The sequence below is a fragment of the Triticum dicoccoides genome, chromosome 6A (assembly GCF_002162155.2).
Source record: "Triticum dicoccoides isolate Atlit2015 ecotype Zavitan chromosome 6A, WEW_v2.0, whole genome shotgun sequence".
Taxonomy (NCBI): Eukaryota; Viridiplantae; Streptophyta; class Magnoliopsida; order Poales; family Poaceae; genus Triticum; species Triticum dicoccoides.
Window position 1 is genome coordinate 593,537,355 of NC_041390.1, and position 23,454 is coordinate 593,560,808.

Genomic DNA, 23,454 nt, shown 5'->3' on the forward strand with positions numbered 1-23,454 from the left:
GTGATGTGCATTACCGAGAGGGCCCAGAGATACCTCTCCGACAATCGGAGTGACAAAACCTAATCTCGAAATACGCCAACCCAACATGTACCTTTGGAGACACCTGTAGTACTCCTTTATAATCACCCAGTTACGTTGTGACGTTTGGTAGTACCCAAAGTGTTCCTCTGGTAAACGGGAGTTGCATAATCTCATAGTTATAGGAACATGTATAAGTCATGAAGAAAGCAATAGCAACATACTAAACGATCGGGTGCTAAGCTAATGGAATGGGTCATGTCAATCAGATCATTCTCTTAATGATGTGATCCCGTTAATCAAATAACAACTCATTGTTCATGGTTAGGAAACATAACCATCTTTGATTAACAAGCTAGTCAAGTAGAGGCATACTAGTGACACTTTGTTTGTCTATGTATTCACACATGTATTATGTTTCCGGTTAATACAATTCTAGCATGAATAATAAACATTTATCGTGATTATAAGGAAATAAATAATAACTTTATTATTGCCTCTAGGGCATATTTCCTTCAGTCTCCCACTTGCACTAGAGTCAATAATCTAGATTACACCGTAATGATTCTAACACCCATGGAGCCTTGGTGTTGATCATGTTTTGCTCGTGGAAGAGGCTTAGTCAACGGGTCTGCAACATTCAGATCCGTATGTATCTTGCAAATCTCTATGTCTCCCACCTGGACTAGATCCCGGATGGAATTGAAGCGTCTCTTGATGTGCTTGGTTCTCTTGTGAAATCTGGATTCCTTTGCCAAGGCAATTGCACCAGTATTGTCACAAAAGATTTTCATTGGACCCGATGCACTAGGTATGACACCTAGATCAGATATGAACTCCTTCATCCAGACTCCTTCATTCGCTGCTTCCGAAGCAGCTATGTACTCCGCTTCACATGTAGATCCCGCTATGACGCTTTGTTTAGAACTGCACCAACTGACAGCTCCACCGTTTAATGTAAACACGTATCCGGTTTGCGATTTAGAATCGTCCGGATCAGTGTCAAAGCTTGCATCAATGTAACCTTTTATGATGAGCTCTTTGTCACCTCCATATACGAGAAACATATCCTTAGTCCTTTTCAGGTATTTCAGGATGTTCTTGACCGCTGTCCAGTGATCCACTCCTGGATTACTTTGGTACCTCCCTGCTAGACTTATAGCAAGGCACACATCAGGTCTGGTACACAGCATTGCATACATGATAGATCCTATGGCTAATGCATAGGGAACATCTTTCATATTATCTCTATCTTCTGCAGTGGTCGGGCATTGAGTCTTACTCAATTTCACACCTTGTAACACAGGCAAGAATCCTTTCTTTGCTTGATCCATTTTGAACTTCTTCAAAATTTTGTCAAGGTATGTTGTTTGTGAAAGTCCAATTAAGTGTTTTGATCTATCTCTATAGATCTTTATGCCTAATATGTAAGCAGCTTCACCGAGGTCTTTCATTGAAAAACTCTTATTCAAGTATCCCTTTATGCTATCCAGAAATTCTACATCATTTCCAATTAGTAATATGTCATCCACATATAATATTAGAAATGCTACAGAGCTCCCACTCACTTTCTTGTAAATACAGGCTTCTCCGAAAGTCTGTATAAAACCAAATGCTTTGATCACACTATCAAAGCGTTTACTCCAACTCCGAGAGGCTTGCACCAGTCCATAAATGGATCGCTGGAGCTTGCACACTTTGTTAGCTCCTTTTGGATCGACAAAACCTTCTGGTTGCATCATATACAACTCTTCTTCCAGAAATCCATTCAGGAATGCAGTTTTGACATCCATTTGCCAAATTTCATAATCATAAAATGCGGCAATTGCTAACATGATTCGGACGGACTTAAGCATCGCTACGGGTGAGAAGGTCTCATCATAGTCAATCCCTTGAACTTGCCGAAAACCTTTCGCGACAAGTCGAGCTTTGTAGACAGTAACATTACCATCAGCGTCAGTCTTCTTCTTGAAGATCCATTTATTCTCAATTGCTTGCCGATCATCAGGCAAGTCAACCAAAGTCCATACTTTGTTTTCATACATGGATCCCATCTCAGATTTCATGGCTTCAAGCCACTTTGCGGAATCTGGGCTCACCATCGCTTCTTCATAGTTCGTAGGTTCATCATGATCTAGTAGCATGATTTCCAGAACAGGATTACCGTACCACTCTGGCACGGATCTTACTCTGGTTGATCTACGAGGTTCAGTAGTATCTTGATCTGAAGTTTCATGACCATCATCATTAGCTTCCTCACTTATTGGTGTAGGTGTCGCAGAAACAGTTTTCTGTGATGTACTACTTTCCAATAAAGGAGCGGGTACAGTTACCTCGTCAAGTTCTACTTTCCTCCCACTCACTTCTTTCGAGAGAAACTCCTTCTCTAGAAAGGATCCATTCTTAGCAACGAATGTCTTGCCTTCAGATCTGTGATAGAAGGTGTACCCAACAGTTTCCTTTCGGTATCCTATGAAGACACATTTCTCTGATTTGGGTTCGAGCTTATCAGGTTGAAGCTTTTTCACATAAGCATCGCAGCCCCAAACTTTAAGAAACGACAACTTTGGTTTCTTGCCAAACCACAGTTCATAAGGCGTCGTCTCAACGGATTTTGATGGTGCCCTATTTAACGTGAATGCGGTCGTCTCTAGAGCGTATCCCCAAAACGATAGCGGTAAATCAGTAAGAGACATCATAGATCGCACCATATCTAGTAAAGTACGATTACGACGTTCGGACACACCATTACGCTGTGGTGTTCCGGGTGGCGTGAGTTGCGAAACTATTCCACAATTTTTCAAATGTACACCAAACTCGTAACTCAAATATTCTCCTCCACGATCAGATCGTAGAAACTTTATTTCTTGTTACGGTGATTTTCAACTTCACTCTGAAATTCTTTGAACTTTTCAAATGTTTCAGACTTATGTTTCATTAAGTAGATATACCCATATCTGCTTAAGTCATCTGTGAAGGTGAGAAAATAACGATATCCGCCACGAGCCTCAATATTCATCGGACCACATACATCGGTATGTATGATTTCCAACAAATTTGTTGCTCTCTATATAGTACCGGAGAACGGTGTTTTAGTCATCTTGCCCATGAGGCACGGTTCGCAAGTACCAAGTGATTCATAATCAAGTGGTTCCAAAAGTCCATCAGTATGGAGTTTCTTCATGCGTTTTACACCGATATGACCTAAACGATAGTGCAAATAAGTTGCACTTTCATTATCAACTCTGCATCTTTTGGCTTCAACATTATGAATATGTGTATTACTGCTATCGAGATTCATCAAAAATAGACCACTCTTCAAAGGTGCATGACCATAAAAGATATTATTCATATAAATAGAACAACCATTATTCTCTGATTTTAAATGAATAACCGTCTCGCATCCAACAAGATCCAGATATAATGTTCATGCTCAATGCTGGCACCAAATAACAATTATTTAGGTCTAATATTAATCCCGAAGGTAGATGTAGAGGTAGCGTGCCGACCGCGATCACATCGACTTTGGAACCATTTCCCACGTGCATCGTCACCTCGTCCTTTGCTAGTGCCCGCTTATTCCGTAGTCCCTGTTTCGAGTTGCAAATATTAGCAACAGAACCAGTATCAAATACCCAGGTGCTACTGCGAGCTCTAGTAAGGTACACATCAATAACATGTATATCACATATACCTTTGTTCACCTTGCCATCCTTCTTATCCGCCAAATACTTGGGGCAGTTCCGCTTCCAGTGACCAGTCTGCTTGTAGTAGAAGCACTCAGTTTCAGGCTTAGGTCCAGACTTGGGTTTCTTCTCCTGAGCAGCACTTGTTTGCTGTTCTTCTTGAAGTTCCCCTTCTTCTTCCCTTTGCCCTTTTTCTTGAAACTAGTGGTCTTGTTAACCATCAACACTTGATGCTCCTTCTTGATTTCTACCTCCGCAGCTTTCAGCATTGCGAAGAGCTCGGGAATAGTCTTGTTCATCCCTTGCATATTATAGTTCATCACGAAGCTCTAGTAGCTTGGTGGCAGTGATTGGAGAATTCTGTCAATGACGCAATCATCCGGAAGATTAACTCCCAATTGAATCAAGTGATTATTATACCTAGACATTTTGAGTATATGCTCATTGACAGAACTGTTCTCCTCCATCTTGCAGCTATAGAACTTATTGGAGACTTCATATCTCTCAATCCGGACATTTGCTTGAAATATTAACTTCAACTCCTGGAACATCTCATATGCTCCATGACGTTCAAAACGTCGTTGAAGTCCCAATTCTAAGCCGTAAAGCATGGCACACTGAACTATCGAGTAGTCATCAGCTTTGCTCTGCCAGACGTTCATAACATCTGGTGTTGCTCCAGCAGCAGGCCTGGCACCCAGCGGTGCTTCCAGGATGTAATACTTCTGAGCAGCAATGAGGATAATCCTCAAGTTACGGACCCAGTCCGTATAATTGCTACCATCATCTTTCAACTTTGCTTTCTCAAGGAACGCATTAAAATTCAATGGAACAACAGCACGAGCCATCTATATACAATCAACATAAACAAGCAAGATACTATCGGGTACTAAGTTCATGATAAGTTTAAGTTCAATTAATCAAATTACTTAAGAACTCCCACTTAGATAGACATCCCTCTAATCTTCTAAGTGATTACGTGATCCAAATCAACTAAACCATAACCGATCATCACGTGAGATGGAGTAGTTTTCAATGGTGAACATCGTTATGTTGATCATATCTACTATATGATTCACGCTTGACCTTTCGGTCTCCATGTTCCAAGGCCATATCTGCATATGCTAGGCTCATCAAGTTTAACCTGAGTATTCTGCGTGTGCAAAACTGGCTTGCACCCGTTGTAGATGGACGTAGAGCTTATCACACCCGATCATCACGTGGTGTCTGGGCACGACGAACTTTGGCAACGGTGCATACTCAAGGAGAACACTTCTTGATAATTTAGTGAGAGATCATCTTATAATGCTACCGTCAATCAAAGCAAGATAAGATGCATAAAAGGATAAACATCTCATGCAATCAATATAAGTGATATGATATGGCCATCATCATCTTGTGCTTGTGATCTCCATCTCCGAAGCACCGTCGTGATCACCATCGTCACCGGCGCGACACCTTGATCTCCATCGTAGCATCGTTGTCGTCTCGCCAATCTTATGCTTCCACGACTATCACTACCGCTTAGTAATAAAGTAAAGCATTACATCGCGATTGCATTGCATACAATAAAACAACAACCATAAGGCCCTTGCCAGTTGCCGATAACTCGGTTACAAAACATGATCATCTCATACAATAAAATTCAGCATCATGTCTTGACCATATCACGTCACAACATGCCCTGCAAAAACAAGTTAGACGTCCTCTACTTTGTTGTTGCAAGTTTTACGTGGCTGCTACGGGCTTAAGCAAGAACCAACCTCACCTACGCATCAAAACCACAACGATAGTTTGTCAAATAGACTCCGTTTTAACCTTCGCAAGGACCGGGCGTAGCCACACTTGGTTCAACTAAAGTTGGAGAGACAGTCGCCCGCAAGCCACCTGTGTGCAAAGCACGTCGGGGGAACCGGTCTCGCGTAAGCGTACGCGTAATGTTGGTCCGGGTCGTCTCGTCCAACAATGCCGCCGAACCAAAGTATGACATGCTGGTAGGCAGTATGACTTATATCGCCCACAACTCACTTGTGTTCTACTCGTGCATATAACATCAACATAAATAACCTAGGCTCGGATGCCACTGTTGGGTTTCGTAGTAATTTCAAAAAAATTCCTACGCACACGCAAGATCATGGTGATGCATAGCAACGAGAGGGGAGAGTGCTGTCTACGTACCCATGCAGACCGACTGCGGAAGCGTTGACACAACGTAGAGGAAGTAGTCGTACGTCTCCGCGATCCAACCGATCAAGCACCGAAACTACGGCACCTCCGAGTTCGAGCACACGTTCAGCTCGATGACGATCCTCGGACTCTGATCCAGCAAAGTGTCGGGGAAGAGTTCCGTCAGCACGACGGCGTGGTGACGATCTTGATGCACTACAGCAGCAGGGCTTCGCCTAAACTCTGCTACAGTATTATCGAGGAATATGGTGGCTGGGGGCACCACACACGGCTAAGGAATAGATCACGTGGATCAACTTTTTGTGTTCTAGGGTGCCTCTGCCTCAGTATATAAAGGACTAGAGGGGGAGGCTGGCCTGCCAAGGTGTGGCGCGCCAGGAGAGTCCTACTCCCTCTGGGAGTAGGATTCCCCCCCCCCACCAATCCTAGTTGGAATAGGATTCGCGGAGGGGGAAAAGAGAGAGAGGGGTCCGGCCACCTCTCCTAGTCCTAATAGGACTAGGGGAAGGGGGAGGCGCGCAGCCCATGTAGGGCTGCCTCTTCTCTTTTCCACTAAGGCCCATCATGGCCCATTTAGCTCCTCGGGGGTTCCGGTAACCTTCCCGGTACTCCGGTAAAATCCCGATTTCACCCGGAACACTTCCGATATCCAAACATAGGCTTCCAATATATCAATCTTTACGTCTCGACCATTTCAAGACTCCTCGTCATGTCCGTGATCACATCCGGGACTCCGAAAAACCTTCGGTACATCAAAATGCATAAACTCATAATATAACTGTCATCGTAACCTTAAGCGTGCGGACCCTACGGGTTCGAGAATAATGTAGACATGACCAAGACACGTCTCCGGTCAATAACCAATAGCGGGACCTGGATGCCCATATTGGCTCCTACATATTCTACGAAGATCTTTATCGGTCAGACCGCATAACAACATACGTTGTTCCCTTTGTCATCGGTATGTTACTTGCCCGAGATTCGATCGTCGGTATCCAATACCTAGTTCAATCTCGTTACCGGCAAGTCTCTTTACTCGTTCTGTAATACATCATCTTGCAACTAACTCATTAGTTGCAATGCTTGCAAGGCTTATGTGATGTGCATTACCGAGAAGGCCCAGAGATACCTCTCCGACAATCGGAGTGACAAAACATAATCTCGAAATACGCCAACCCAACATGTACCTTTGGAGACACCTGTAGTACTCCTTTATAATCACCCAGTTATGTTGTGACATTTGGTAGTACCCAAAGTGTTCCTCCGGTAAACGGGAGTTGCATAATCTCATAGTTATAGGAACATGTATAAGTCATGAAGAAAGCAATAGCAACATACTAAACGATCGGGTGCTAAGCTAATGGAATGGGTCATGTCAATCAGATCATTCTCTTAATGATGTGATCCCGTTAATCAAATAACAACTCATTGTTCATGGTTAGGAAACATAACCATCTTTGATTAACGAGCTAGTCAAGTAGAGGCATACTAGTGACACTTTGTTTGTCTATGTATTCACACATGTATTATGTTTCCGGTTAATACAATTCTAGCATGAATAATAAACATTTATCATGATTATAAGGAAATAAATAATAACTTTATTATTGCCTCTAGGGCATATTTCCTTCAGGTCCCTCTGGCGGAGATTTCTTCTCCCGTTTGGAAACCTTAGTTTCTAGATCTTTAGAGGTAGACCTCTTCCTTCCCCAGGGAGAGAGAATGTCAGATTCTTCACCTTGGTTATCCTCCCTCGCGGAGGCGCTCATTCCCTCGATTGGGATAGGTAGCAATGGAGGCCCGCTTTCGCCCTCTTTATTCCCCCCCCCCTTCATCTTCCTTTCAGGGCACTAGACAAGGTGCTGGCTCGAGCATCTTTTCCAGCACCGGATTGTCCAAGCCTTCAAGAAGGGGGGCCGAACACCGGATCATCTTTGCCTTTGTTATCCAGTCCTGGTCAAAGAGCGATTTTTCAGAATGATGTCATGATAAATAAAAGGACAGTGTGTTCGGCCATGGGATAACTTACTTGGGTAGCGGTGCGGTTGCTGCTCAGGCCCACGTCCTCGGTAGTGTCCGGACACTCTATTTGGGGTCCAAAGAACGATTTGTACATCTCCTCGTGCGTCATGCCGAGGAAATTCTGAATAGTGCGCGGTCCTTCCGGGTTGAACTCCCACATGCGAAGGGGCCGGCGTTTGCAAGGCTGGACTCGACGAACCAACATAACTTGCATTACCATAACCAGACTGAAATCTCCCTCGAAGAGATCTCGGATACGGCTTTGCAGTATTGGCACGTCCTTGGCTGGACCCCAGCTCAACCCCCTGCTGATCCATGACATTAGTTGTGGTGGAGGGCCCAAGCGAAAGGTGGGGGCAGCTACCCACTTGGCACTTCGGGGAGCTGTGACGTAAAACCACTCCCGCTGCCACAATCCAGACACCTCTGGAAAGGAATCCTTTGGCCATGAAGCATCGGCAATTTCACTTATTAGAGCACCTCCGCACGCAGCGTACTGCCCCACGACCATCTTCGGCTTCACATCGAAGGTCTTGAGCCACAGGCCGAAGTGAGGGGTAATGCGGAGGAAGGCCTCACAAACGACAATAAATGACGAGAAGTGAAGAAGGGAATCCGGGGCCAGATCATGAAAATCCAGCCCGTAATAGAACATGAGACCCCTGACAAAGGGATCCAGAGCGAGGCCTAGCCCTCGAAGGAAGTGGGAGACGAACACAACGCTCTCGTTGGGTTCGGGAGTAGGGACGACCTTCCCTCGGGCGGGCAGCCTATGCAAAATTTCTGCGGTCGGATATCTGGCCTCCCTCAACTTCTTTATGTCCTCCTCCGTGATGGAGGAAGACATCCACCGGCCTTGAAGGCTGGATCCAGACATGATTGAAGGTCCGAAGCACCTAACCTTGGCTTTGGGTGTTAGAACTCGAGGCGGGGGAAGGATTCGATTGAGCACGGGGGGGGGGAAGTAAAAGACTGGTCCCTTTATAAAGAGGGTGAATATAAAGCGTCCTCCTCGTGGCTGTTTGGGACTTGCCTAAAATCTAGGAGTCCTAAGCACGGTTGGGTTACCCACGTCTGTATTAATGAGAATCCCGTAATAAAGGGAACACGATCTCTGCTTTGACAAGACGTGTCAAGAAACCGCCTCGCGTTATGTGCGGGGCTGGTTAAAGAAAAACAGTTCAAATAATTACCGGACTGTGGCGTGATGTCATACTGACAAAACGTGTCAGTAGATTAGATTTGTGGAAATATTATTCTCTCTACGGTGGTATGTGGAACTTATTTTGCAGGGTCGGACACTATCCTTGTATTCAAACTCTTCCGTGGTGTATTCGGAGGAGGAACCCGCCTTGCAATGCCGAAGACAACATTGCGCGTCGGACTCATCGTCATTGAAGCCTGGCTCAGGGGCTACTGAGGGAGTCCTAGATTAGGGGGTCTCCGGATAGCCGGACTATATCCTTTGGCCGGACTGTTGGACTATGAAGATACGAGATTGAAGACTTCGTCTCGTGTCCGGATGGGACTCTCCTTGGCGTGGAAGGCAAGCTAGGCAATACGGATATGTATATCTCCTCCTTTGTAACCGACCTTGTGTAACCCTAGCCCCCTCCGGTGTCTATATAAACCGGAGGGTTTTAGTCTGTAGGACAACATACAATCATACCATAGGCTAGCTTCTAGGGTTTAACCTCTCCGATCTCGTGGTAGATCAACTCTTGTACTACTCATATTATCAAGAATAATCAAGCAGGACGTAGGGTTTTACGTCCATCAAGAGGGCCCGAACCTGGGTAAAACATCGTGTCCCCTGCCTCCTGTTACCATCCGCCTTAGACGCACAGTTCGAGACCCCCTACCCGAGATCCGTCGGTTTTGACACCGACAGATGTACTTTGTGCACCTCACAATCCTATGAATGTGTGTACATGAGTAATACCATCTAGTATTGATATTTCAAGATTATCTAGTCGCTATGTGATATGTCTTCTCATGAGAAATTCAAATTCTAAATAGTCCATTAATTATCTCTTGTTGGATCCTTTTATTTGCCTCTTGTTTATCCTTAATTGGTATCACATTATGGGGGAGTAATATGCTATGTGTATATTACTAGCCTAGAAAATCTGTACATTTGAGATATTGTCACCTAGAGTTGATATTGTAAATTATCTTGTTCCTAGGTGGCATGTTAGCTCTACAAGTTGCAATTTGCTTTTTGTTTGGTGTGAAGATGATGTCGGATATCCTTGCTATCTACCACCAGGAATTATTTCCATTTACTTCTTGTCCTTTGACAATTGGTACTCACTTGTGTGGTAGAATTTATTGACCATCTTTACATTGTCTTTTGCTTTTATTTGCCTTATCTCTTGCCAAGGAATGTATGAACTCCCTTTGTCTTCCATACCACTTGTGGATCTTGTTTATTTCTTGTTCTTGTCTAGTGTTTTCTAGATATAGTGAAAGTGGTGATCCCACCTTATGCATTTTGTATTCAAATGCAATTTCTCTATAATGCACTAGTCTTGGGAGAGCTATCCTATTTTCTATAAAACACTCCTCTTGCGATCATTATCAAGTGTGTGTTGGTGGAAGGCAAGCCATTTTAGTTTTGGTACTTTGTGCCATCATGAAACTTTGTAGAGAGCTTGGTTTGTTCGAAACCATCCTCTCTTTTGGGAGGTTGATATCTTTTATTTTGATTGTATCAATGGATATCTCATTCCTTGATGTATCTTTTATGGATATCCTCCAAGTTATGTTTTATTCATTTGGTATCTTTTCTTCACTTGGTTTTTCTTTGTCATTTGGTATCGGTTCTTGAAGGTCTTGAGCATGCATATTTACTTCATGTAGTCTCTGTGGCATGCCTTCTTTATTTGACCCAATATATAGGGAAACTCCACCAAGTCTCAAATTGGATGAGATGTGCATGAAATTCATTTCCTTCTCTATATGCACATATTTATGTGGAGTTTGTCCTATGTATATTGGTGTTTCTAACTCTTTGTTCCCAATGAGTTTGGATACCATTTTGTTTGTGTTGTTGTTCTAGGAACAATTGGAGATGCATTGGATGCTCGGCTCACTCATAAGGAAGGTGGTGTCACCATGTGCTTATTGGAGTCAAGCTAGGATGCTCAATGAACTACTATCTACTACCTTCAATTGGTTTCTTCTACATCCTTCCAATGATATCTTGGTAACAAGTATCTATTGATGCATTATTTTCTTGCATTCAACCTTGTGTAGGTTGCATCTTGGCATGCTATTCATTCCATCTTGTGATACTTGTTTCCTTTCTCAAAGCATCTCAACAACATGTCTTTGATGGTTGTATGGTAGGAATTCATTTATATACAATAAGACCATATCTAGCCATGTGCTATGCTTCCAAGAAAATATCTTATTAGTATATGTATGACCTCCCTTTGGATATCTTGTTCCTCGTGTTGTAACTATTCCGGGTGTACATCCTTCTTTGTAGATATATATCATCATGATTTCGTCTACCTAGAATCGTATACACTTGAGAGAAGTTGCATATCTAGTTGATATCCTTTCTTTCACGTCCACCTTGTCTTTCTTATGTTATTTCTTTGGTGGCTTTGTGAAAGCTTTTGCCTTGAGTGTGTGTCTTCTATCGTTGCATCTTAATGCACTCTTGTGTGGTGAAGATTATTTTCCTCATGCTTATCTTTATGAGGATTTTGCCATCTTAATTGGTATCCCTCGTCTTGATGAGGCTTTCATCTTCTATCTTCACCACGGGTTGTCACAAGCATAGGTTCTTTATATGCTTATTAGTAAGCCTGTGAACCCATTTGCTAGTTGTGTGTGGGAATGATAGGCCTTGCACAGTGTGCCTCATTCTTTCAAGACTTTATTGATGCTTAATGCTCATCCGTACATTAGTCTTCTCAAGTGCATTGCCTTGACTCACACACATCATTTTGGTTAGTTGCCTCATTTACTTGTTGCTCAACCATGTGTTTGTTGCAAGTACAAGGATTTGTCTCCTATATGCTCACTTGCACTTGTTGTGAGTTTCTATTGATTTTCGAGGAGTGATGATCCTATTTTGTGCACTTGGTATCCTAATGCAAATATCCCAAGGAGTGCACAAATCATGGGGAGCTTCACTAGTGTCTTTAGAACACTCCGTTGCTCTCTTGCACTTGTCATGAGGTTCTATTGATCTTGGGGGAGTGACGATCCTATTTTGTGCTCGTTGTATCCAATTATGAAACTAAATTGTGCAGAAATCATGGGGAGCTTCTCTAGTTTCTCTAGAACACTCCTTTGCTCATATCATAATATCTTTTATTCATATGGCACGTAGGATCATTGGTCTAGTTGGTTCAATTGGTATCTTTTGATAGCTTGCTTCAATTGGTATCTTTCGATTGCTTGATTGCCTGTTTCTCTCTTTGTTATGTCTCTGTGGCATATCATTCTTTTGCAATCTTTGGGCCCCAATATAGTTTGTCTTCCTCCAAGTATTTACCGTTGGATATGTGCATTACATTCCACTCTCTTGTTGAGAAATACACAATTTATGGAGGAACACAATTTATTGGCCTTCTAAGATTTTTCTCCCATTTTGGCAATCGATGTCAATGGGGGAGAAGTTTCAGAGAGTTTTGTGGAGAAGTTTTCAGAGTTTTGTTCTTGCTTTGGTTTTCTTCCTAAGCATTTGCATCTCATACTCATGCATTGCTTTGGTTTTGTTCCTAAGCATCTGCATCTCATACTCGTGCATCATTGGTTGTTGCATTGCATGGTGATGCATAATTCCTTTATAAATTCTCTTGAAAGTGATTGTCATCAATTACCAAAATGGGGGAGATTGAAAGGACATGCGGTGTCCCCATGTGTGGTTTTGGTAATTGATGACAATCACTATGGACTAATGATACATTGAGTTATATTTAAAGGACTTGTCCATATGCACTTCTTGAAGTCCATGTGTTGGCTTCAAGGAGTTTATGTGTTGACCAAGGTGCTATTAAGGAATTATCCAAAGATTGGTCATGTGAGAGTTGAGCTTATTGCAAGCATGTCTTGAAGAAGAAGAAGATTGTGTGATCATTCATGCTTACCTTCAAGGCATCATCCAAATGAAGGGAGTTAGAAAGGTTCACGGTTGATCAAGACTAAGTTAAGAGTGAATCAAGTTGATCAAATCACAAAGCATGGAAGATGTACCGAGAGGGATCAAGTGATCCCATGGTATGGTAAGCATTGTCCATTACGCTTTGTGTACTAACCCATAGTCTTCGTGAGAGCTCTTTGTGGGGTTAGGTACGTGTTCATGGGCTTGCGTCAAGAGGAAGATATCACTCAACCAATGGAGAGGATGATATTAAGTGGTGATCGTCATCAAGAATTCCGTGCGCAAGTTCAAGTGGAGCATCACGAAGAGATCAGGTGCTTGATGCTTGCCGTCCATTGTGGTGTTAATGGACTTGTGAAGATGTGCCGAAGAGTGGCTCACCCATAGTGGAGTATGGGAGAGCAATTATCTAGTCTTCATTGACCCAACGCAATCAATAAAGGTGGTCCAACTTGAGGGAGTCAAGATCATCATCATCTAGCACAAGTGGACTTCATGCAAGGCAAAGGTTTGCCCTTGATAGGTTTTATATTTTACCGGTCTCATGGTGATAGTTTGGAGACTGGGTTATAGGATCAATAGTCGTACTATCAAGGGGGGCTCTCAAGTGAGTAGCATGATCGTATCGTTTGTCGAGAGCTCAAACCATTGCATCCTTGCATCATCTTTCTTGATTTCTTATTTGTATTTTATTTTGAGGTTTTAGAACTTGCGGTTATCTTCGTGACAAGCTCTAGTACATCGAAAATAGATTTCATATGCTTCTTCTATCGCGTTTTCGGTGTTGGAGGTTTTACCGGTCTTTTTCGAGGAAGGGTTCTCACCATTTTCTCTTGGGCCTTTTCTAATTTCCTTCTTATTGTTAGTTCTTTCAAGATTGTGTTAGCCCTTGTCTCTAGCTTTCCAACAAACTTGGTTTCGTTGAATTCAGAGTCCGTTTGCAGAAGTTGTGACAGTTTTGGTGTTCTGAAAAGGCTGCAGCGGTACTACCGCGGACAGGAGTGGATGTAATTTTTTACTACCGCTCCAGAGCGGTACTACCGCGGCTACTACAGCGGTAGTACCGCTCCGGACCAAAAACTCATCACAAGTCCAGCGGTGGTAGGCACGGATGTATTTTTTTAGTACCGCTCGCAAGCAGTAGTACCGCTACCCTTTGAGGTGGTACCGCTACTCCTTGCGGTAGTACCGTGAGGTCGAGCGGTAGTACCGCTCTGTGCGGGCTGTGAACATAACGGTTGGATTTTCCCCACCTATAAAAGAGGGTCTTCTTCCCCAATGAACTTTATCCTTTGAACTCGTGTTCTTCCCCATTGTTGACCTTCTTCGAGCTTGTTAACTCTCAATCCCTCCATGGATTCTTGCTAGTTTTTGAGGAAAAAGAGAGAGGAGATCTAGATCCACATTCCCACCAATCACTTTCTCCTCTATGTGAGGGGAACCCCTTGGATCTAGATCTTGGAGTTCTTGGTGTTCTCCTTCTTGTTCTTCCTCTCATTTTCCTCCCTAGCATTAGTTGCTTCGGTGGGATTTGAGAGAGAAGGACTTGGGCACTCCGTGTGCCCTTGCCATTGCATTTGGTGCATCGGCTTGAGTTCTCCACGGTGATACGTGGAAGTTACAAGTTGAGAAGCTTATTACTCTTGGGTGCTTGGTACCCTTGAGCTTGTTCCTCTTGGGTGCTTGGGTGCCCTAGACGGTTGGTGGTGTTCGGAGCTCAATCATTGTGGTGTAAAGCTCCGGGCAAGCGTCGGGGTCTCCAATTAGGTTGTGGAGATCGCCCGAGCAATTTGACGGGTACCGGTGACCGCCCCCAAGGGTTGCCATTTGTACGGGTTCGGTGACCGCCCTCAAGGGTCGCTTAGTGGAATCACAGCATCTTGCATTGTGCGAGGGCGTGAGGAGATTACGGTGGCCCTAGTGGCTTCTGGGGGAGCATTGTGCCTCCACACCGCTCCAAATAGAGATTAGCATCCGCAAGGGTGTGAACTTCGGGATACATCATCGTCTCCGCGTGCCTCGGTTATCTCTTATCCGAGCTCTTTACTTATGCACTTTACTTTGTGATAGCCATATTGTTTCTTGTCATATATCTTGCTATCACCTAGTAGTTTATCTTGCTTAGCATAAGTTGTTGGTGCACATAGGTGAGCCTAGTTGTTGTAGGTTTTGTGCTTGACAAATTAACCGCTAGGTTTATTCCGCATTTGTTCAAGCCTAAACCATAATTATTCTAAGCGCCTATTCACCCTCCCCCCTAGGCGACATCCACGATCTTTCAGCGGCGGCTGTCGCTGTTCTTAACGCCGCCGACCACCGGCGCCCCATTCGTGGATGCCGGTCGCTACGCCTGCCGCCGCTGGAAGTAGTCCGCCCACGCCGCGTGGTTGCCGACAGCGTACTGGGGGAGGGCGCGCTGCTCCTCCGTGAGGGACGACCGCACGCGGTCGACCTCGTCGACGAAGACGCCGGGGTGCACGGTGACGTCGGGCACCGGGGGAATGAGGACGCCGCCGTTGCTGAGCCTCCACCCCGTCGACCCGGCGCGCATGTCCGGCGGCGCCGGGATGTCGGCCTCGAAAAGCAGCCACGCCTCTCACTCCTGGAGCGAGCGGCGGCCGAAGCCGTTGGCCGCCATGGCGTCGCCGGGGAAACGTTCAACCATCGCCGAGGAAGGGGAGGACGGTGGAGCTCGGCGGCGCGGACGGGAGAGAGCAGAGACGGGGGAGCTCGGTGGCGTGGACAGGAGAGAGCAGAGACGGGGGAGCTCGGCGGTGCGGCGACTGGTTTTGGCTCGGGAGGGGAGGCGTCGCCGCGCCGCCCGTGAGGAATCAATGGCAAGGCTGACCAGCGGCAACCTTGCCATTGATTCCCCACGGAAAACCGAGGCGCTCTGGGGGAAGATGAGGCGTCATCTCGCTGACGTGGCTGGCCCGCGGTTCTTTCGCGCCAAAAACGCTCACCCCGGCGCGTCGGATTCGGTCTGGGTACGCCGACGTCAATTTCGGCCCAAGTCGGCGAAAAAGGGCTCCTGGGGCGCGACTGGGCCATTTTTTGGGCGCCGACACGGGAAAAACGCCTGAGAAAGGCTTGTTGGGGGCGCGGCTGGAGATGCTCTTAGCTTCGTAGAATAACTTTTTAGGGCCAACAGGGTGGGAAAAAGAGAAAACAAAAACAGAAATGTTGTCTGTTACCTGAATCTCTAGTCTCTAGTAGTACTTAAAAAAAATTAAGTCTCCCATTTCACCTTTCTTTCTATCATCTCTTCGTCCAACCTATTATGTACTTATATGATAATCAATCATTTTAATTTACTTCTATTCTGAACCAATTTTATTTTAATTTACTTACCAAACTTCTAATTAAAATATAAGGTAATTCAAGGTCAGAATTTGATGAACATTTACTTACACAGTCGCATTATTATTGACAGGTAAATCACAAGCTAACGTACTACTAGAATATTTATATTCCGTTGCAACGCACAGGCATTGTTCTAGTATAATATAAAAGCGTTTTTAACACTAGTGTAGTGTCAAATAATATATCTCAAAAAAGAATGATGGACATTTATCTCTTTGTACGAGATGTTCTTCTCTTATTCACACGCTTTCTAGTTTTAACTTTAGTCGCCTCATAATTTAGGATCTCATAACATTAAATGCTAGACATAACATAAAAAGACATTCCATTGTATAACATGTTTTACTGTCTTCTCTAAATGATTATATGCATAAAAAATCGCCTTATCAACTATTGTACATGATTTAATGAGCTAGGAAATCATCCAGCTGAAGCGACACGTGTTCTTCACACACGGTGCAACCTTGTCCCCTTCTTCTGTGTACCCAATATATTTCAATGGAATATAGTTGTACGGAACATAAGTATTTGAATTACTAATATAAGAACTCGAATTAAAAATGAAAATGGTTTATTGTATTTGATAATTATATAGTTGTAAAATATTTATTGAATATAATCCCTTGTAGAAAATATTGAATATAAGTACAACAACATAATCTTATGAATTTTTTCATTCGTGGTTACATGTTGAGGTGGATCTTTTCCAATATTAATGAAAGAAATAACTTAGAGCATCTCCGGCAGCTACCAATAACCCTGTAAGGGTCTATAGGGGATCTTCCAATAAATTAATGGGTTCCACAAGTGTGTCGTTGTAGCAGCTCCCCTATAACCTTTCCCTATGGTTAGTGCACATGTGTCTCGGCAATATCTCTCTTTCTCTCTCGTGTGCACGAAAGACATCATTGGCGGCGGCGAGGTGGTGATGGGCAGCGGCAAGACGAGCAGTCGGTGACGAGGTAGTGGTGGCCTCCGGTGGTGGGGGCGGCGGCACGTCGAGCGGCTCAGGAAGCAGCATGCATGGTGTGCTAGAGGGCAGGGGAGGCGGTGTGACAGGCCCCATGGCGACGGCGGATGGAGCAGCCCAACGATCGTCGACGATGGTAGGGGCATCCGACGGCTGCTGCTCTAGCGTGTCGACCGATGAAGCTTTAGGCGGTTGGCTCCCACCACCATGACTTGGGATATAGGAGAAGGTAAAAAACTAGAGAATATGGGGATGCCAAAAATAATTTCAATTATCTCTTGACCAATCTCTGCCTCGCCCAGAACTGCATATTAATTAACTAGACATTATTAATTTATGAAAAGTACATCAAGCGTTTGATGGGAGGATCACGTTATTTATGAAGATTATCATTCTTTGGACAAGGGATTATGTTAATTATGAAAAATATCATTGAGCATTGAATGGAAGAATCATGTTAATAATTATGAAAAGTATCATCAGAGTTGGACAAAAAGGTCACTATGCCCCAATTGCAACCCTACGCACAAATACTGGGTAGTGGCTCACTCGGCCAGCAATGGTCGTCTTGCCCGCGACCTCACTCGGTCATTTCGTTTTGCAGCGGTAGGGCTTGAGTCAACGGTCGTTTCCCCACCGGTGCTTCGAACGGACGACAGTGCAGACAAAAACGTCGAAAAGGAGCGGAAACTGCGCAGAAGAAGCATTTCTTTTTCTTTTCTTTTTCCTGGGATTACGACTTGGACGGCAGCCTGCAAGAACGACGAAGAACTGACGGACAAGACAAGATGTCAGGCTTTCTCAATTACCCTCGCGCAGCTCCTTTAATAATCAATCACGCTTATGCCGACACGCCGACCAACAAAAACATTACGAATAGATGTCAGGCACTTCGTTAACAACGGCATCTCGCAAGACCAATGCTAACCCCAAACAAACAAAAAATGTTATTACGAAGGCAAATTAGAATGAAACATGTGCCACAGAAGAACAGGAAAGAGAGCGAAGGAGATTGAAAACGACTACTGTCGCATGAGCATGACGCCGTCGGCATCATCTGACCACGGATACGATTTTATTTTGTTTTGAGCTTCAGATACGATTTTCAAGAACAAAAATAACTATTGTTTTATTATTATTATCCATAAGTTGACTGAAAATGCAACCTGCCTCGGGGGATTTTTGTTGAAGAAAGGGGAGGAGCAGAGCTTCGAGGACGACAAGCGGCAGCAGCGAGACACGGGGTCGCCGGTTAGGCTAAGCCCAAGGACAACACAGCTGCCGATAGAGGGGAGTCCGAGGCTTAAGGTTCGGGGTGCAAGGTGGTCTGTCGACAACGAAGAATGATGGTAGTTGTCCGAGGCTTAAGGTTAGAGGGAAGGTCAGGACGTCCACAGCACAGCAGAGGCAGCAGCGAGGCACAAACAGGAGCACCGGGCGGCAGGCAATTTGACTGGTGTTGGATCAAGCAACAGGAGAAAAACCATTGGCCCTATAGGAAGAAGGGGGCATGGCAACCGTTGAATGAAATCCAATGGTGCGGCGAATCGACTAACGCCCAGTCCTTTTTCAGGCAAAGATTGGAGCTATGCCAACCGAAAAAATTACCTCACAAAGATTCAACCTGACTGCCTGCGCAGCCACTAGCAAACTTAACTGAGGCCTGCCGCTGGAACAAATTAGACAGTTGCCAGAGATGACAAACAAAAACATTTCATAAAACAGGTGGTGATTTGACAGAAGTTTCCAGCACATGAAGTTTATCTTTGGATGTCTAATGTGAAAAGGTGTACAAGTACAGCTGCTGAATGGCCAGTACACAGTAGTTTCATACTAAATGCAATATTAGGTCACAAGTACTTCAATAACAATTTAAGGACTTGCCTAATATAGAAAGCAAGAATGCATCACATCTTGGAGATGGCAAGACATTCCCATTCAGAGACTAAGCAGTGCAGGCAGCAGGCAGAAGACGGAGACGGAGACTATGCAGTGTAGGCAGCAGGCAGAAATATACTCGTTTTGTCGAAGATAACAAATGAAGCACGCAGATGAAGATGAAGTTGAGACTATGCAGTGCAGTGCAGTGCAGGCAGCAAGCAGCAGGCAGACTATGCAGACTGCGAAGAATATGAATGCCGAGAATAAAGCCGATGAAGTCCGCACAACTCTTTAAATGGATTGACTCTCGCTGAAGCCGAGAATAAAGCCGAGATGAAGTCCACAAAACTGTTTTAAGTGGACTCTCGGTGAAGCCGGCCTCATCAAATTCCTTGATGCTCAACTACAGAGCGCAGCTCAAGGCCCATTTTTCACCCTATGAACAGGATGTAGATTTAGTTTCACTCGAGTGCTGCACGGTCAATACCTTGCTGACTCCTGGTTCTATATACAAAATCAGTGATCCGGTTACTTTAACAAGTTGCACTTGTCAGCACATCCAAACTTATCAATTTGAGATAAAGAGATTACTAATTTTGAAGGCAGCTCTTCAACGAAGAACATCAGAGGCATCGCAGGCAGGGACTAATGCAGGATGCGCGAAGCAGTAAGGGCGTGCGAAGAATGAAGAGCGAACAAGAAAACCACGAAGACAACAACTGAAGAGCCGAAGTTGGCTGAGTTGTTTAAGCAGAAGTGCAGGACGATGCCTTCTTAACACACAGAAAGAAAGGTAATAGATCTCAGTTGCATACCACATCCACCACATAATTTTTTTAATGACAGAACATAAACTATAGATAAAGTTGAAACCTTAACCGAAGTCAAGAAGTTGACATCAGGTCTCAGTACTCCTAGCAGGCAGAGCTAAAGAGTAACTTCTCTCAGAGAACATGCATCGGACACGGGCTTCAGGTCTAACTCCGGCTGCGGCGATACCTGGGAGAGCAGTCCAGTATGAGATTGGGACACAATAATTAGGTGATATTTCCACAGAATCTGCATTTACCCTTTAGCATCAGGAGAATCATCCCTGGCACGGACTGGTGACTTGCTATAGCTGCGACCACGGGCTGGGGCTGGAGAAGCACTGCGGCGTCTTGGAGAGCGATCACGAGGGCTGTAACTTCTGTTTGCAGAGTAGTTAGTTTCTAAGAGTTCATTCCTTCAATCATAATCCTAGGCATATAATGAGCACAAAGTAGAGAAGCCTCACATAGCCAAAAATAACAAAAAGTAAAAGACCAGGCACCCAAGCTTGACATGGTAGGTAGAAGAACTTATAAAGAACAAGCAACCATTTTTGACATAAACAGTATGCAAGGAAATGAACAACAAAGCTAACCTAAACAATTGAGACTTATAACTTAATGCATTAACAAAATGTGTTACCTTCTGCCATAGCTCGGACTCCTGCGGTACCTAGGACTGCGGCTGCGGCTGCGGCTCCTGCTGCGACGCCTTCCACTGCCCAGACCCCCAGCACCAATACGCAGACGACATTCACGAGCAAAGTGCCCAGATTCACCACATTCATAGCATTTCATATCAGAACCACCACGATCACGACCGCCACCGCCGCCGCCGCCACCACCACCACGACCTCCACGGTCACCACGGTCATTGCGAGACAGCTCAACCCTCCATCCATTCTTGCCTATTAAAAGAGAAACCATACTTCAGATTACAATCTACTGTCATGGATGAGAAAACAAAGTGTGCATCTGAAAAAGCAAAGTTCATGATCTAAGAACTCGAAAAGATTGGCTAGTGGCTAGGATGTGTATAATCTAAAAGAAAAGAGATTATTTACTAAGTTTCAACCATTGAAAGCTTGCTTCCTTAACTCAAAAGAGGAGCAAAAAAGACTGCAAGTTCTACATGTTTTTGCCAATCAGACATTTGCCATGAAAATCAGATCCAGGAAACAAAGAAATGACGTAATGTCCTGCCCAAGAATCAAACAAGCCTCCACAAGAGAAATGGTTGCATTACCATCTAGATCACGAAGTGCATCCTCAGCATCCCGCTTGTCGTCAAAATCAATAAACGCAAAACCAGGTGGCTTACGTGCAACCCAGACACTACATTGAACACAACAGTCAGTCCAACATGCCAAGAGATAGAGAAATTCTTAATCTACACCAAGCCATTGAGTATTTACAAAGGAACAACTGATCATCTCATCAGCTGAATGATACAGGCCTCCACCTCAAAAGATATTTAGTGCTGAACCATACCATTTTGAAGGGAAAAAGCATTCAAGGTTCAGAAACGCTTAAATGAGCAGCATGTCTCGGTGGTCCAAAATCTCAATTTAAAAGTCCATACTTGTACGTCAGAGATAGGAGTTCTTAAGCATGTTATGTTCTGATGTTCATTGGTGAACGAGCATACCCACAGCACAAGCACCGCTAGAAGTAGAAAGCATTTCACTGGATAGTTCGACATGTTTGAACATACAAGTTACGAAGATCAAACATGAATGAAAATAACTAAATAACAACTTCAATTGTAAACAACATAATTGCTTCAAAGATCTAGCATCCCTTTATAAGCATAATCGCTGGCATACATGATTATCATTTTGCTTCAAAGATCCAAAATCACTTTATAAGCACTGGCATGCATGATTATCCTTGCCAGTATACAATAAATGAATTCACGCATCAAAAAATTCCACATAAAGAAAATACTGCAAAGGCAAATTGTAATGAAACCGACCTTCGCAAAACTCCAAACACACGAAACTCATCTTCAAGTTCCCCAGCAGTCACCCGGGCATCCAAGTTGCCAACGTACAAGCGGGCCATGGTGAACAAATCCCTGGGTTTAGTAAAGAGAGGAACCAGTTATAATGAGGACACCTCTCCCAGAGGTATATGAGCAACACTGCACGAAAGGCCGACAAGATTCTATACACTTCTAGATCACCAACTGCGTATCACAGTGTATGTAAGCCTAGCAAGCAAATTTCCCAACTATTTAGCGAGAGCAGTCGTTTATAGGAAAGAAAATTCCTATCCAGACGAAACCGCGACAATATCCAACGCCCAGATCTGAAATCTGAAGATCTGGGGAGTCCCCTTAACACCAATTCGACTACAGCCCTAACTAGAACTCCGCGAAATTTCGACATCGAGATACTGCCTATCCTCGTGCGGTAAACAAACGCAAAAACTGAGGGGTGTGATTCCACGAATATTTCGAAGGATCCCCAAAACACCCAATCGGGAGGAATTGGTCTGAATCCGCAGAAAACTACCGAGACAAAGGAACTGTGAAATCAAGCCGACCAATCGCCCATCTAGCTCGGAACATCGCGACGAGGCAGCCGTAACAACTGGCCGACGGCTTTCTAGGGTTCCGAAACTGGACGACATGGAGGGTTAGGTAGGGTGGAATCAGATGGAATCTGGAAGTCGAGGGTTACCTGCGCCGACGAGAGCCGGGAGCTCCGTGCGTAGGGGAGCACGGGCGAGCTCTGCGTCGCGGTGCGGAGCGGCGGCGACGGCGGCGGAAGCGAGGCTTCCGGGTTCGCGTGCGGGAGAGAGAGGGGCCGGTGGTGGTACACGGATGGTTCGTTTTATTTATTTTTTGTAGGGGATATGTGTGGAGCTGGTTTGAGGCGTGCACTGGCGGGCCCACTGGGCTAGTAGGCTTATTGGGTTGGGCTGCACAATGCATCATATGACCATACTTGAAGGAAAACATCACTACAAAACACTTGGAGGGAAAAAAACAGCATGCTTTAAAAAAATGGAATGTCTATTTAGCATTTGACTGATTTTTAGTTTGATTTCATTCAAATTTCCTGACAAATCAAGTCTTGACACATGTATGTCCCAATACCACCGAGAAATTGTATGTTTGCATTTCCAACAAAAAAAACGGATCGGGCTGCTAAAAATCTGACTCGGTTCTATGCTAACCAAAACAAGGCCACGTAACTATCACAAAAGCATCTTGGACCCGTCGCCCACGCTCCTTTCCTCATTCCTGGACCACAAAGCATCTGACAAAGAAAAATAACAAAATCAGGAAACAGTTGGCGACTCCCAGGGCCCTCCTTCAACTTGCATCCTGATTTCGCTTGAACTACGTCAGTATTTCCCCAATAAGGAAGGGTTGGTGCAACACAGTTA

General features: G+C 44.5%; 1 protein-coding gene across 3 annotated transcripts; it reads right to left on the minus strand.

Annotated features, from left to right (window-relative positions):
- Nucleotides 1-19,117: 19,117 nt before the first annotated feature.
- On the minus strand, nucleotides 19,118-22,894 carry LOC119318238 (serine/arginine-rich splicing factor RSZ21-like). Of its 3 annotated transcripts, none has more exons than XR_005154024.1 (7): nucleotides 22,743-22,894; nucleotides 22,034-22,135; nucleotides 21,305-21,393; nucleotides 20,702-20,966; nucleotides 20,319-20,438; nucleotides 20,123-20,248; nucleotides 19,118-20,019 (listed from the first exon to the last, which is right to left on the minus strand). XR_005154024.1 is itself a non-coding variant. In XM_037592760.1 (6 exons), exons 2-6 carry the CDS (start codon nucleotides 22,120-22,122, stop codon nucleotides 20,227-20,229), a joined length of 585 nt encoding a protein of 194 aa, XP_037448657.1. In that variant the 5' UTR covers nucleotides 22,123-22,135; nucleotides 22,743-22,894; the 3' UTR covers nucleotides 19,937-20,226. The 3 variants fall into 3 exon arrangements, 1 of the variants encoding a protein (XP_037448657.1); XR_005154023.1 differs by having other exon boundaries at nucleotides 19,118-20,022; XM_037592760.1 differs by having other exon boundaries at nucleotides 19,937-20,248.
- Between the last annotated feature and the right edge of the window lie 560 nt (nucleotides 22,895-23,454).

Excerpts from the sequence above, each read along its gene's own strand:
- LOC119318238 (XM_037592760.1), bottom strand. The coding sequence starts at position 22,122 with ATGGCCCGCTTGTACGTTGGCAACTTGGATGCCCGGGTGACTGCTGGG. Across the intron at positions 21,394-22,033 it reads GTGTTTGGAGTTTTGCGAAG|TGTCTGGGTTGCACGTAAGC; the intron begins GTCGGTTTCATT and ends TGTTCAATGTAG. Across the intron at positions 20,439-20,701 it reads AGTCCGAGCTATGGCAGAAG|AAGTTACAGCCCTCGTGATC; the intron begins GTAACACATTTT and ends CTCTGCAAACAG.